Source organism: Hylobates moloch, unplaced genomic scaffold (genome assembly GCF_009828535.3).
Source record: "Hylobates moloch isolate HMO894 unplaced genomic scaffold, HMol_V3 SCAFFOLD_19, whole genome shotgun sequence".
NCBI lineage: Eukaryota > Metazoa > Chordata > Mammalia > Primates > Hylobatidae > Hylobates > Hylobates moloch.
The window spans coordinates 31509642-31522146 of NW_026652294.1; the positions used below are offsets into that span (position 1 = coordinate 31509642).

The 12505-nt window shown below is 49.6% G+C and overlaps 1 protein-coding gene and 1 non-coding gene across 2 annotated transcripts in view; one reads left to right on the forward strand and one right to left on the reverse strand.

Annotated features, from left to right (window-relative positions):
* The first annotated feature begins 480 nt into the window (after positions 1 to 480).
* SHANK3 (SH3 and multiple ankyrin repeat domains 3) overlaps positions 481 to 12505 on the forward strand; it is a 47816-nt gene continuing 35791 nt past the window's right edge. The window contains exons 1-4 of the mRNA XM_058431231.1: positions 481 to 742; positions 9645 to 9918; positions 10299 to 10316; positions 12114 to 12158. Of these exons, the coding sequence (XP_058287214.1) occupies positions 529 to 742; positions 9645 to 9918; positions 10299 to 10316; positions 12114 to 12158 (551 nt within the window). The 5' untranslated portion in view covers positions 481 to 528. The remainder of the gene's footprint in view (positions 743 to 9644; positions 9919 to 10298; positions 10317 to 12113; positions 12159 to 12505) is intronic.
* LOC116459568 (U6 spliceosomal RNA) lies at positions 5808 to 5911 on the reverse strand. The gene has a single exon (XR_004245607.1). It is a non-coding gene; the product is annotated as a U6 spliceosomal RNA (small nuclear RNA).

Genomic DNA, 12505 nt, shown 5'->3' on the forward strand with positions numbered 1-12505 from the left:
GGGCCCTTTCTCTGGCCAGGTTGGTTGGCACTGATGACCAGGTGGACATAGTCTCTGTGACTTGGAGTTTGTTGGGGAGTCGGGAATATCGTGGGGGTTTTCGGACCAGGAACGGAGCCAGAACTCCTCCATTTTTAGTAGGAGTGAGATGTGGGAAGGGTGGTCAGGCTGCTGAGGTTATGTGGTCATAGAAGGTGGAGGCAGCAGTGGGCTGCCAGATGGGTTTGGGCACATTGGGAAGCAGATACACCAGGGCCTGTTGGATGACTGGGTGCAGGGTCACAGGAAGGGGAGGGTGAGCTTGGCAGCTTGGGCAGCGGCGGGGCCTTGGCTGAGATGGGAAACATGGCTGCATGGTGGGACAGAGCAGCGTGCCTGTTGGCTTGGGACGGCTGGTTTTAGCTCTGAACTTCTCCTGTCCAGGTAGCCCCTCAGTCCCAGGCAGACAGAGGGCGGGTCACTCCAGTTATGGGGTGTGCCTGTGGCATCCCAGTTATAGACAGGAGTATGTGTCAGTAGAGAAGAGGAATGGGCTGGGGTCTCCGGGGCCCCCAACCAAGGAAGACTCCACACAGGAACTCGAGAAGGAGCCGCTGGGGCTGGCCGGGGAGGCAAAGCTGGTGCTGCTCAGCCCCCTCCCTGCTCCTCCACGCCTTGACCTCCCCTCTCCCTCAGGTGGCCATCATCGCAGGGAACTTTGAGCTTGCAGAGGTCATCAAGACCCACAAAGACTCGGATGTCGGTGAGTTCTGCCCACCTGGGCGGCCCTGTTGAATGTAGATTCGTGTGGTTTTCTGGGGCCCAGCAGACGTGAGGGTCAGTGGTGACATAACAAAGGGGCCCCACACCCCACATCTACACTGTGTGGCCAGTGGTCTCTGAGTGGCCACTGCGGGCATGAGGAACGGGCCACAGGGCCTGTGTCGAGTGAACGTTGTTTTTGGTCTGGGAGAAGAGCGTGGTGAGGTTTGGGCTGTGGGCCGGGGCTAGCATTCAGCTTAGGGGGAAGTGTAGGTTGAGAGTGGGGTTGAAGTTAGGGTCTGAGTCCCTATTTCCCGTTAAATCCTAGGAAGAGCCAGCAGGAGACACGGGGGTGGTGGGCCCCACTTCACCCTGGAGCAAGCATGAGTCCAGGTGGTCCGTAGCAAGCTCTCAGCATGAAAAGATCACATAAACGACACATAAGGAAAACAAAACAGTGAAGGGAAAGCAGAAGGGGGCTGGGAATAGTGCCACAGCCACCCTCAGGGCAGGGAGCTCTGAGCCCCCTGCTGCCTGCGAGTAGAGGAAAGCCTGGTGTGTGCGTGACTCACGGTCCTGGAAGGAAAACCAGGAGACACACACGTGGCCTCAGCCAGGACACCCGAGCCTCTGGGAGGTCTCTGGTGGGTGTGGTGCCAGGCTGGGACCGTCCTGTTGAGGCCCCTTCCGGCCACCTGGCGCACAGGAGCTCCCTTGCTGATCCCTCCATGTCCTGGGTGGTCCGGGCTTTTCTGCCTGTGCCTCTCTCTGGAATACGGACTCCCAGGACCCCCTTCCTGCCGTGAGTGTTTACTTGTGGGCGTCCCCATTTTTTGTTTTTGTTTTAATTTGAAGTGACCGTGGGCAGCAAACGTTTGGAGCAGATGTTAGGGTTGGACTCTCACTTGGTTCTAATGTGAGGTTATGGGCAGGGCTGGAGTTGAATTTCGGACTGGGGTTAAGATTAAGGTCGGTTTCATGTTTAAGGGCCCCCCTTCTGTAGAGCTCCCCCTGAACATTCCCCTGTAAGCCTTGGTTATGAGCCCCTCCACCCCAGGTTGTGTCAGTTGAACCGTCTGAGGCTGTGGCAGACCCTCAGTGAGTGCCACAGCTGCTCTCAAGGCCGCTGCAGGGAAGTGTGTGTTGAGGAAGTAACTGGGCGAGTGGGATGGGTAGGATTGAGTCCAGGGTCAGGTCAGGGGAGAACTGTGGTAAGGTTTGGGTTTGCATAAGGGCTACAGATAGTTACATCTGGTTTGGGCTGGTGTTTTGGAGGTGGCCCTTAGTGTTGGAGGGCCCTGGTTTGTGCATGGGTGGGGCCTCCTCCTCTTTTTTTTTTTTGAAATGGAGTCTGCATGTGTAGCCCAGGCTGGAGTGCAGTGGCACGATCTCGGCTCACTGCAAGCTCCGCCTCCTGGGTTCTCACCATTCTCCTGCCTCAGCCTCCCGAGTAGCTGGGATTACAGGTGCCCACCATCACGCCCAGCTAATTTTCTGTATTTTTAGTAGAGACGGGGCTTCACCATGTTAGCCAGGATGGTCTTGATCTCCTGACCTCGTGATCCACCCGCCTCAGCCTCCCAAAGTGCTGGGATTACAGGCGTGAGCCACCGCGCCCAGCTGGGGCCTCCTCTTCTGCCTGTCATTGTCTAACCGTGGGACAGCTGTCTAGGACCTCTGCGCCTCAGTTTCTCTTAAGTGAAACATGGTCTGTTACGGTCATTTGCATCCCCTTCCTCCTGTGGCCTCCTGTGGCATTTGATCCTGGGTGGGGCTGGACTCTTGCTGGTGGCCTTGGTCTAGTTGCTTGGAGGGAGGGCGGGAAGGCCCCATCTGCCCCTCATCTATGTGCTGTGGACAGATACCCCAGGGATCTTGGAGTCGCCATGGTTGCGACTTACTGGCCATCCAACCCAGGTGTGCTTGCTTGGTTGGGGTTAGACGCACGTCACTCAGTGGTAAGGAGCAGGCACCTGTGTCAGTTCATCCTGACGTGGTTGTCGGCTCCACGGGCCAACAACACGCTTACCTGCTCAGGTGTCACACACAGACACTAGCGTGACACCGTCAGATTTCCCTCACTACAGGCAGCATATTTGTCAGGATTTAATACAAGCCCCTTATCTCAATTTGCCCTCTCAACAACCCCCCAAGGAGTGATTAGACTGTTTTACAGAGAAGGAAACTGAGGCACAGAGGGGGTTAATTCAGACCTGATTGATTCAGGGTCTGCCTTTGTCACTCTCATGCCCTCCGTACACATTTGCTCCAAGGACATGACAGTCCTGACTTGTTACATCCTGTCCCCACTGGGGTCCCAGAGTGGGGCCTGTACACGGAAGAGGAACTGGAAGGAGGTGCCTCCTTCTCTGGTGGGAAGGTGCCACCTGGTGGGATCTGGTAGACTGGGACCTGTGTAACCCTTCAGGCAACAGGATAACTTGCTGCCTCTTGACAGCCCTGCTTGCCCCCTCTAGACTGACAGGCCTTGGGTGGGGTCCCTGGCCTGGGTGGGAATTGGCATCCCACCGTGCTTTTGATGAGTACCTTGGGGAGATGCTTCTCAAGGGTGCTGTCATGCCCATGAGAACACACCTGTGCCTGGGAATGTGTGCCTGAGAGAGGGTAAGAGACAATGTGGACCCAAAGAGTGGCCCGACATGACACAGGCAAGGAAGCAGAGGTGACCACTTCTAGGCCAGAATGATTCAGTGGCATTCTGTATATTCATTGTTGTGCAGCCAATTCTGTTGAATTCCAAAACATTTTCATCACCACAAAAGAAGACCCTGGACACATTAAGCAATAATTCTGCATCAATTACCCTCTCCCTCCAACTCTGTCAGCCATTAACACACTTTCGTCTCTGTGGACTATAGATTTACCTATTGATAACACGTCAATGGAATCATATGTGACACTTAGTGTCTGGCTGCTTTTACTCAACATGTTTTTGAGCTTCACCTTGTAGGATATATCACTGCTTCATTCCTTCTTATGGCTGAATAATATTTCACTGTTGGTATAAATGACATTTTGTTTATGCATTCATCTGTTAACGGATATGTGGGTTTCTACCTTTTGACTGTTTTGAATATTGCTGCTATCAACGTGTGTGTACATGTACTTGTTTGAATACCTATTTTCAATCTCTTAGGTATATACCTAGGAATGGAATTTTGGAATCATATGATAATTCTATGTTTAACTTCTTGAGGAATTGCCAAACTGTTTTCCACCATTTTGCATTCCCACCAATGATGTATGAGGGTTCCAATTTCTTCACATCTTCACCAACAGTTGTTACTATCTTTTTTTTTTGACTGTAGCCATCCTAGTAAGTGTGAAATGGTATTTCATTGTGGTTTTGACTTGTATTTCTCTAGTGACTAATGATGTTTCACATCTTTTCATGTGCTTATTGGGCATTTGTATATCTTCTCTGGAGAAAAGTCAAGTCCTTTGTCCATTTTTAAATTGGGTCATTTATTTTTGTTGTTGTTGAGTTGTAAAGAACCCTTATAAGGGTTCTTTATATATTCTGAATACTAAACTTGTATGGAATATGTGATTTGTAAATATTTTCTCTGTAGAACAGGAGATCTTTGTCACTTTTTTGATAATGTCCTTTGATGTACAAGAATTTTTAATTTTGATAAAGTTCAAGGTATCTATTTTTTCTTTTGTTCATGCTTTTGGTGTCATAGGTCACTAGGGTTTATCCTGTAGGTTTTCTTCTAAGAATTTTACGGTTTTCACTCTTATATTTAGGTCACTGATCCATTTTAAGTTTTAACTTTTGTTTATGGTGTGAGGTAGGGAGCCATCTTCATTATTTTGCATATGAATGTCCAATTGTCCAGGACCATTTGTTGAAGAGACTATTCTTTTCCCATTGAATGGTCTTGGCACCCTTGTTGAAAATGAATTGATCCTAGATATGTGGGTTTATTTGGACTCTCAATTCTATCCCAGTGGTCTACATGTATATTCTTATGCCAGTACCACATGGTTTTGATTACTGCAGCTTTGTAGTAACTTTTTATTTTTATTTTTTTGGAGATGGAGTTTTGCTCTTGTCACCCAGGCTGGAGTGCAATGGCACAATCTCAGCTCACTGCAACCTCCACCTCCCAGGTTCAAGCAATTCTCCTGCCTCAGCCTCCAAAGTAGCTGGGATTACAGGTGTGTGCCACCATGTCCAGCTAATTTTTGTATTATTAGTAGAGATGGGGTTTTACCATGTTGGCCAGGCTGGTCTCGAACTCTTGACCTCAGGTGATCCACCCATCTCTGTCTCCCAAAGTGTTGGGATTACAGGCATGAGCCACTGCACCCGGCGTGTAGTAACTTTTGAAATCAGGAGGTTTGAGTGCTTCAACTTTGTTCTTATTTGTTATTGTTTTGGCTAATCAGGGCCCCTTGCAATTCCATATAGATTTGAACATTGCTTTTCTATTGTGCAAAAAGGGACATTGGAATTTTGTATTGAATCTGTCAATCACTCTGGGTGACATTAACATTTTAACACCATTGTCTTCCAATTAATGAACATGGGATGTCGTTTTATTTATTTAGGTCATCTCTAAGCAGTGTTTTGTCATTTTCAGTATATAGATTTTTTTACTTCCTTGGTTAAATTTATTCTTGATTATTTTCTTCTTTTGGATGCTATTATAAATGGAATTATTTTCCTAATTTCCTTTTTGGATTGTTCATTGCTGGTGTATAAAAACAAGTGATTTTTGTGTGCTGATCTTGTGCCCTACAACTTTGCTGAATTTGTTTATTAGCTCTAGTAGCTCTTTTGGTGTATTCTTTGGGATTTTCTATATATAGGATCATGCCATCTGCAAATAGAGATAGTTTTACTTCTTCCTTCCCAATTTGGGTGCCTTTTTTTTAATTTTTATTTTTGCCTGTCTAGAACTTTCAGTACAGTGTTGAATACCAGTAGTAAAAGCAGCCATCTTTGCCTTATTCCTGATCTTAGGGGGAAAGCATTCAATCTTTCACCATTGTGTATGGTGCTATCTATGTGTGTTTGTTTGTTTGTTTTTTGTTTTTTAAATATGGAATGCTTCATTAATTTGCATGTCATCCTTGTGCAAGGGACATGCTAATCTCTGAATCATTCCAATTTTAGTATATGTGCTGCTGAAGCAAGCACTTTGGATTTTTAATAAATTTCCTTTATTATGTTGAGGAAGTTACTAGCCTCTATTACTAGTTTCCTGAGTGTTTTTATAATGAAAGAGTGTTGGATTATGGCAGATGCTTTTTATGCATCAATTGATCATATTTTTTCCCCCTTTGTTCTATTAATGTGATGTATTATATTGATTACATTGGTCTGTAGATTTCTTTTCCTGTAATGCCCTTATCTGGCTTTGGTATCAGGGTAATACTGGCCTCATGAAATGAGGGAGTGTTCCCTCCTCTTCTGTTTTTTGGAAGAGTTTGAGAATTTGTGTCAATTCTTTAAATTTCTAGTAGAGTGCACCAGTGATGCCATCTGGTGGTGGACTTTTCTTTGTTGGGAGGCTTGTGGTTAAGGATTCAATCTCTTTGCTTGTTATAGGTCTGTTTAAATTTTCTGTTTCTTCTTGAGTCAGTTTTGGTAATTTGTGTTTTTCTAGAAATTTGTCTACCTCATCTAGCTTTTCTATTTGTTGGCATATAATTGTTCATAGTATTATATTCCTTTTTAACTTCTGTAACACTGGTAGTAAGTCCCCAAATTTAATTTGTGATTTTAGTTACTTCTGTCCATCTTCTCTCCTTACTAGTCAATCTAGCTAAAGGTTTGTCAATTGTGTTGATATTGTCAAAGAAACAACCTTTTATTTCCTTGATTCTCCACTGTTTTTCTATTTTGTTTATCTCTGCTTTAATCTTATGTTTCCTTCCTTCTGCTAGCTTTTCTTTCTTTTGCTAGTTTGGTTTGCTCTTCTTTCTCTTGTTTGTTTGTTTGTTTGTTTTTGGTCTTCTTTCTCTAGTCCGTCCGTCCCTCCCTCCCTCCCTCCCTCCCTTGCTTCCTTCCTCTTTCTTTTGTTTGCTCTTCTTTCTCTAGTTTCTTCTTTTCTTCTCTTTTTTTTTTTTTTTTGGAGATGGAGTTTTGCTCTTGTTGCCCAGGCTGGAGTGCAATGGTGCAATCTCAGCTCACCGCAACCTCTGCCAGCTGGGTTCAAGTGATTCTCCTGCCTCAGCCTCCCGAGTAGCTGGGATTACAGGCACCCGCCACCATGCCTGGCTAATTTTGTAATTTTTAGAGGCAGAGTTTCTCCATGTTGGTCAGTTTGGTCTTGAACTCCCGACCTCAGGTGATCTGCCCGTCGCGGCCTCCCAAGTGCTGGGATTACAGGCATGAGCCACCGCGCCCGGCCTCTTTTCTTTTCTTTTATTGGTTCATTCATACAGACAAGGTCTCACTATGTTGCTAGGCTGGTCTTGAGCTCCTGGGCTCAAGTGATGCTCCCGCTTTGGCCTCCCAAAGTGCTGGGATTACAGGCGTGAGCCACTGAGCCTTGCCTTCTCTTGTTTCTTTTTTGTTTCTTTTTTTTTTTTTTTTCTTGAGATGGAGTTTCACTCTTGGTGCCCAGGCTGGAGTGCAATGGCGCAATCTTGGCTCACTGCCACCTCCACCTCCCGGGTTCAAGCAATTCTCATGCCTCAGCCTCCTGAGTAGCTGGGATTATAGGCATGCACCACCACACCCGGCCAATTTTTGTATTATTAGTAGAGACGGGGTTTTCCATGTTGGTCAGGCTGGTTTCGAACTCCCGACCTCAGGTGATCTGCCTGCCTCGGCCTCCCAAAGTGCTAGGATTATAGGCATGAGCCACTGTACCTGGCCTTCTCTTGTTTCTTAAGATGTATAATTAGGTTACTGATTTGAGATTGTTTTCCTTTTTAAAAGTAAGTGTTTAAAGCGTTAAGTTTCCCTTTAAGTACTGCTTTTGCTCCATATGTTGTATTTTTGTTCTTGTCTTAAAGTGTTTCCTAATTTTCCTTATGATTTCTTTTCTTTCTTTCTTTCTTTTTTTTTTAGAGATGGGATTTCACTCTATGGCCCAGGCTGGAGTGCCCTGGCTTGATCTTGGCTCACTGCAGCCTCAACCTCCTGGTCTCAAGCCATCCTCCCACCTCAGCTTCCTGAGTAGCTGGAACTACAGGGTGCAGCACCACACTTGGCTTTTTCTATTTTTTATAGAGATGGGGGTGTCACTGTGTTGTCCAGGCTGGTCTCAAACTCCTGGCTTCAAGCGATCCTCCTGCCTTGACCTCCCAAAGTGCTGGGATTACAGGCGTGAGCCACCATTTCTTTTTTGAGCCTGGTTTCTTTTTTGACACGTTGGTTGTTTAGGAGTATGGTGTTTAATTTCCACATATTTGTGAATTTTCCAGTTTTCTTTCACTTCTCGATTTCTAGCTTTGTTTCGTTGTGATTGAAAAAGATACTTTGTATGATTTCAGTCTTTTAAAACTTAATATTGAGACTTGTTTTGCGGCCAAACATACTGTCTGTCTGGGAGAATGTTCCATGTGTACTCGAGAAGAATTCTTGAATGTATTCTGCTGTTGTTGGGGGTGGCATGTTCTGTGTGTATCGTTAAGTCTAATTGGTTTGTCTTCTGTGTCCTTATTGATCTCTCCAGATGTTCTACCCATTATTGAAAGTAAGGTATTAAAGTCTCTTACTATTATTGTGGAACTGTCTATTTCTCTCTGAAATTGTGTTGTTTGTATCATATTTTGATGTTCTGTTGTTCCGTGTGTATATGTTAATAATTGTTAATCAACATATAATGTCCTTCTCTGTCTCTTGTTACAGTTTTTATCTTAAAGTTTATTTTGTATGATGTTAATATAACCACCCAGCTCTCTTTTGGTTACTATTTACATTAGATTGCTTTTTTTATGCTTTCACTTTGAACCTATTTGTGTCTTTGGATTTAAAGTGATTATTTTGTAAGTAGCATATAGTTGGATCATCCTTCTTAATCACTATCTGCTTGTTAAGTAAAATTCTGTTGGAACACAAACACACCTATTTGTTTATATGTTGTTTGTGGTGGTTTTCGTGCTGCGGTGGCAGAGTTGAGTCACTGCAACACAGACTATATAGCTTGCAAAGCCTTAAGTAGTTACTGTCCAATTCTTTCCAGAAAAGGTTTGCTGATCCCTGGTCTAGAATGTCTTTTATAGTTTCCCTGGTTATAGTTTTTTTTTTTTTTTTTTTTGAGACAGAGTCTCGCTGTCGCCCAGGCTGGAGTGCAGTGGCGCGATCTCGGCTCACTGCAGGCTCCGCCCCCTGGGGTTCACGCCATTCTTCTGCCTCAGCCTCCCCAGTAGCTGGGACTACAGGCATCTGCCATCTCGCCCGGCTAATTTTTTGTATTTTTAGTAGAGACGGGGTTTCACCGTGTTAGCCAGGATGGTCTCGATCTCCTGACCTCGTGATCCGCCCGCCTCGGCCTCCCAAAGTGCTGGGATTACAGGCGTGAACCACCGTGCCCGGCTATTGCCTGGTTATAGTTAACTGCAAATGGTCCTGTTCAGCAGTAGTCTGGTGAGATTTGTCACATGTAGCCTGTTTTGTCCCTCCTGAAGCTTGTGAGCTGCAGTTCTTCGAGCATATCTGAGCATCCTCAAGGCCTCATTTGGCTGAGAGGAGAAGCCGGCTTCTACCTCTGAAGCTAGGGTGAGAGGCAGTTTGATTGGGATGTGGCCCCGTAATGGGAGCTTCGTTCGTAGGGTGGCCAACTCTTTTGGTTTGCCTGGAACCAAGGCAGTTCCTGGAACATAGGATTTAGTTTTAACATCTGGAAAGCCTGGGCAAACTGGACAAGTTGGTCACCCAGCTGGCTGTTCAGAGTCTTACCTATGCCCCCTTACCCCAGTACCATTCAGGGAAACCCCCAGCTATGCGAAGCGGCGGCGACTGGCTGGCCCCAGTGGCTTGGCATCCCCTCGGCCTCTGCAGCGCTCAGCCAGCGATATCAACCTGAAGGGGGAGGCACAGCCAGCAGCTTCTCCTGGACCCTCGCTGAGAAGCCTCCCCCACCAGCTGCTGCTCCAGCGGCTGCAAGAGGAGAAAGATCGTGACCGGGATGCTGACCAGGAGAGCAACATCGGTGGCCCTTTAGCAGGCAGGGGCAGCCAGAGCAAGATCAGGTAGGAGGGGGCTGGGAGGCCCTGGAGGGGTTGGGAGGGTGGGGTGCCGGGACCTGAGCCAGGAGGAGGCAGAGAGAGGCCTGGTGGTGCCTAGCACCTGTGTAGTGATGGGTTAGGGCTTCCTGGTTGGGGAAGGGAAGAAGGCATCTCGAGATGGGGACAGGCACATTCACGCTGATGTCTGGTTGGAGTTGGGCTTGCCGTGAGGACAGTGGGCAGCTGAAGGAGTGTGTTAGGTGGAGAGGGTGAGTCCCTACCTGTGATTTAGAAAACACGCTGCAGTGTCAGGCGTGGCTGGGCAAAGTCAGGGTTGGTGGCCTGTGGTAAGGGGGTCAGGGATGGAGTTGCCACTCCAGTAGGTCTCAAAACCTACAGGTAAGCCCCAGCCCTGCCCCAGGGTATACTCATGGTTTCCCCCAGCCCTGGCGCACCTACAGGACTCTGTGGCTTCTATTCTTTACCCTCACCCTGAGGCCTGGGTCCCTGAGGCAGGGATGCCTGGACTGGAGCCCACTGGCCTCTATGGGCTGCGCATTGGGTGCTGAGGTGGGCACTGGCTCTCAGCCACTTTGTGCCTGGGATTCTCATCAGTAAGTGGGAATAGTCCTACCCTAGTCATTGTCTTTGGGAATCTTCCAGCAGCCCTGGGAAGGTGAGGGATCACCTGGCAGAGTCTGGCAACTGCCGGTGAAAGCACCTGCCCTCCCTGTGCCTTGAAGGCAGGCACCGTCTTTGTCGTTTCCTAGTTTCATCAGAGCCAGGCACTGAGGAGGGTGTTTGGCAGACATTGTTGAGTGAAAGAGTTACATAAACAGTATGTTGTTGTCAGGATGGCCGCCGGCCTTTACAGTTCTGTCAGTCCGTGCCCGCTGTTGGGCTGAATGGCATGTGTATACTAGCTCCTTTAACCTTGACGATGTACATGTTCATGCTCTATTAATACATGTTACAGATGAGCGTCCTGGTACTCAGGTGGGGCCTGTGACGGGTCCAGGGTCACAGAGCTAGGGATCAGCTTCACTGGGCCCCAGGTAGACCCAGTCCCCAACTTTCTAAGCCTGAGTGTTCAGCAGAGGGCTCAGGGTGCAGCGGGGCCTGTGGAAGGCACCCCCTTCCTGTACTGCTGCCTCTGCTCTGCAGCCTGGTCTCAGCGATGTCTCCCTGTCTGCCTCTGTGCTTGGACTTGTTGGACTCGCAAGGCTGGCTGTACTGCCCCAAATCTCAATTCTCCCCTGAAGCTTTTTTAGAGACCCGCGGATTTTCTAAGGGCTGGGCGGCCCAGTGGCTGAAAGAACACGTTCTGCATTCCTGATGTTTCCATCCCGCAGAAAGGCTGCTCCTAAGTTGGAGGCACACGTTGCCACAGGCTCCTCCCTGCATTCATTTTTTGTATGTGTTCATTCATCCTTTCAGCAGACACAAAAGTAGGACCTGCTGTGTGAGGGGCTCCAGCTCACCTGCTCTGTGGGGATGGCAGAATTCTGGTTTTTCCTTCCTCGCAAACATTTATTAGGTGCCTGATGCGTCCGAGGTGGTGGGTCTCAGGAGGTTGACAGCTGAGGGCCGGGGCTAAGCAGCAGTTAGGTGGGCAGTGATCCCCTTATGGGGCTGCCCTGGTGAGTGGACGAGGGTCTGCAGCTCTCGGGAGGGGCTGAGGAAGTTCGGGGCCCCGAGGAGAGAGGTCACCCCTGGGGGAGGCGAGGCTGGGCCCTGCACCGCGCGGGTCTCAGGCGGCGGCGGCTCCGCAGCGCCCTCTGTCGGCTGAGCCGGAGCCGGGACCCGACCCCCAGCAGCCCCCCAGTATCACACGGGGCACGGCGGGGCGAGTTTGGGCTGAGAGCCCGTCACTTAACAGCTGGCCCAGGGGTCAGGATTTTAGAGTAGTTCAGGTGTTGGCAACAGCGTGATGGACAGCCCACAGGAGGGGAAGGAAAGGTGCCCCTGTGTGACTAGAGCGTAGCAAATTGCCAAGCCCCAGGGAGCCTGGCTCTTGGAAGAGCGTGTGGCTCCGGCCTGCCTGGGTACTAGGGAGCCAGTGCAGGCTTCTGAGCAGAGCCACAGTGGAGGAGCGAGAGCTCAGGCTCTACCCCAGTCTGGGAGTGGTCTGGGGAAGGTGGGCATCACGCAGTGGGTGTGGGCAGGGGCCGGTGTCCAGGACGAGGGGACACAGGCCTAGAGGGGGACTGGGCACCCAGCGATCCGGGCCCTGGACCTGGAGGGGTGGGGGGCGCCCCTCCCTCCCGTTCACCGGCTCCAGGCGGCTCTGCTGGTGCCCGAAGCCCCCGCCCCATCCCCCACTCCCACTAGGCTGCCCTGACCACCGTCCCGCGTCCGCGTCCGAACTCCCCCTCCCAGGGGTCGGCGGCGAGGGGAGGGCGGGACGGAGGGCGCGAGGGCCGCCGCCACCGCCCGCAGAGGGAGGAGCCCGGCCATGGAGGAGGCGGGGCGCGGGGCGGCCGCGGCATGGAGCGAGCCTGGCGCGCCCAGGAGCGCAGCCCCGCGGCCCCGGAGCCCTGAGCGGGCGCGGCTCGTGCGCTGGCGGGAGCGGGCCGGGCGCGGCGGCACGGCCCATGGAGCGGCCCCGGGC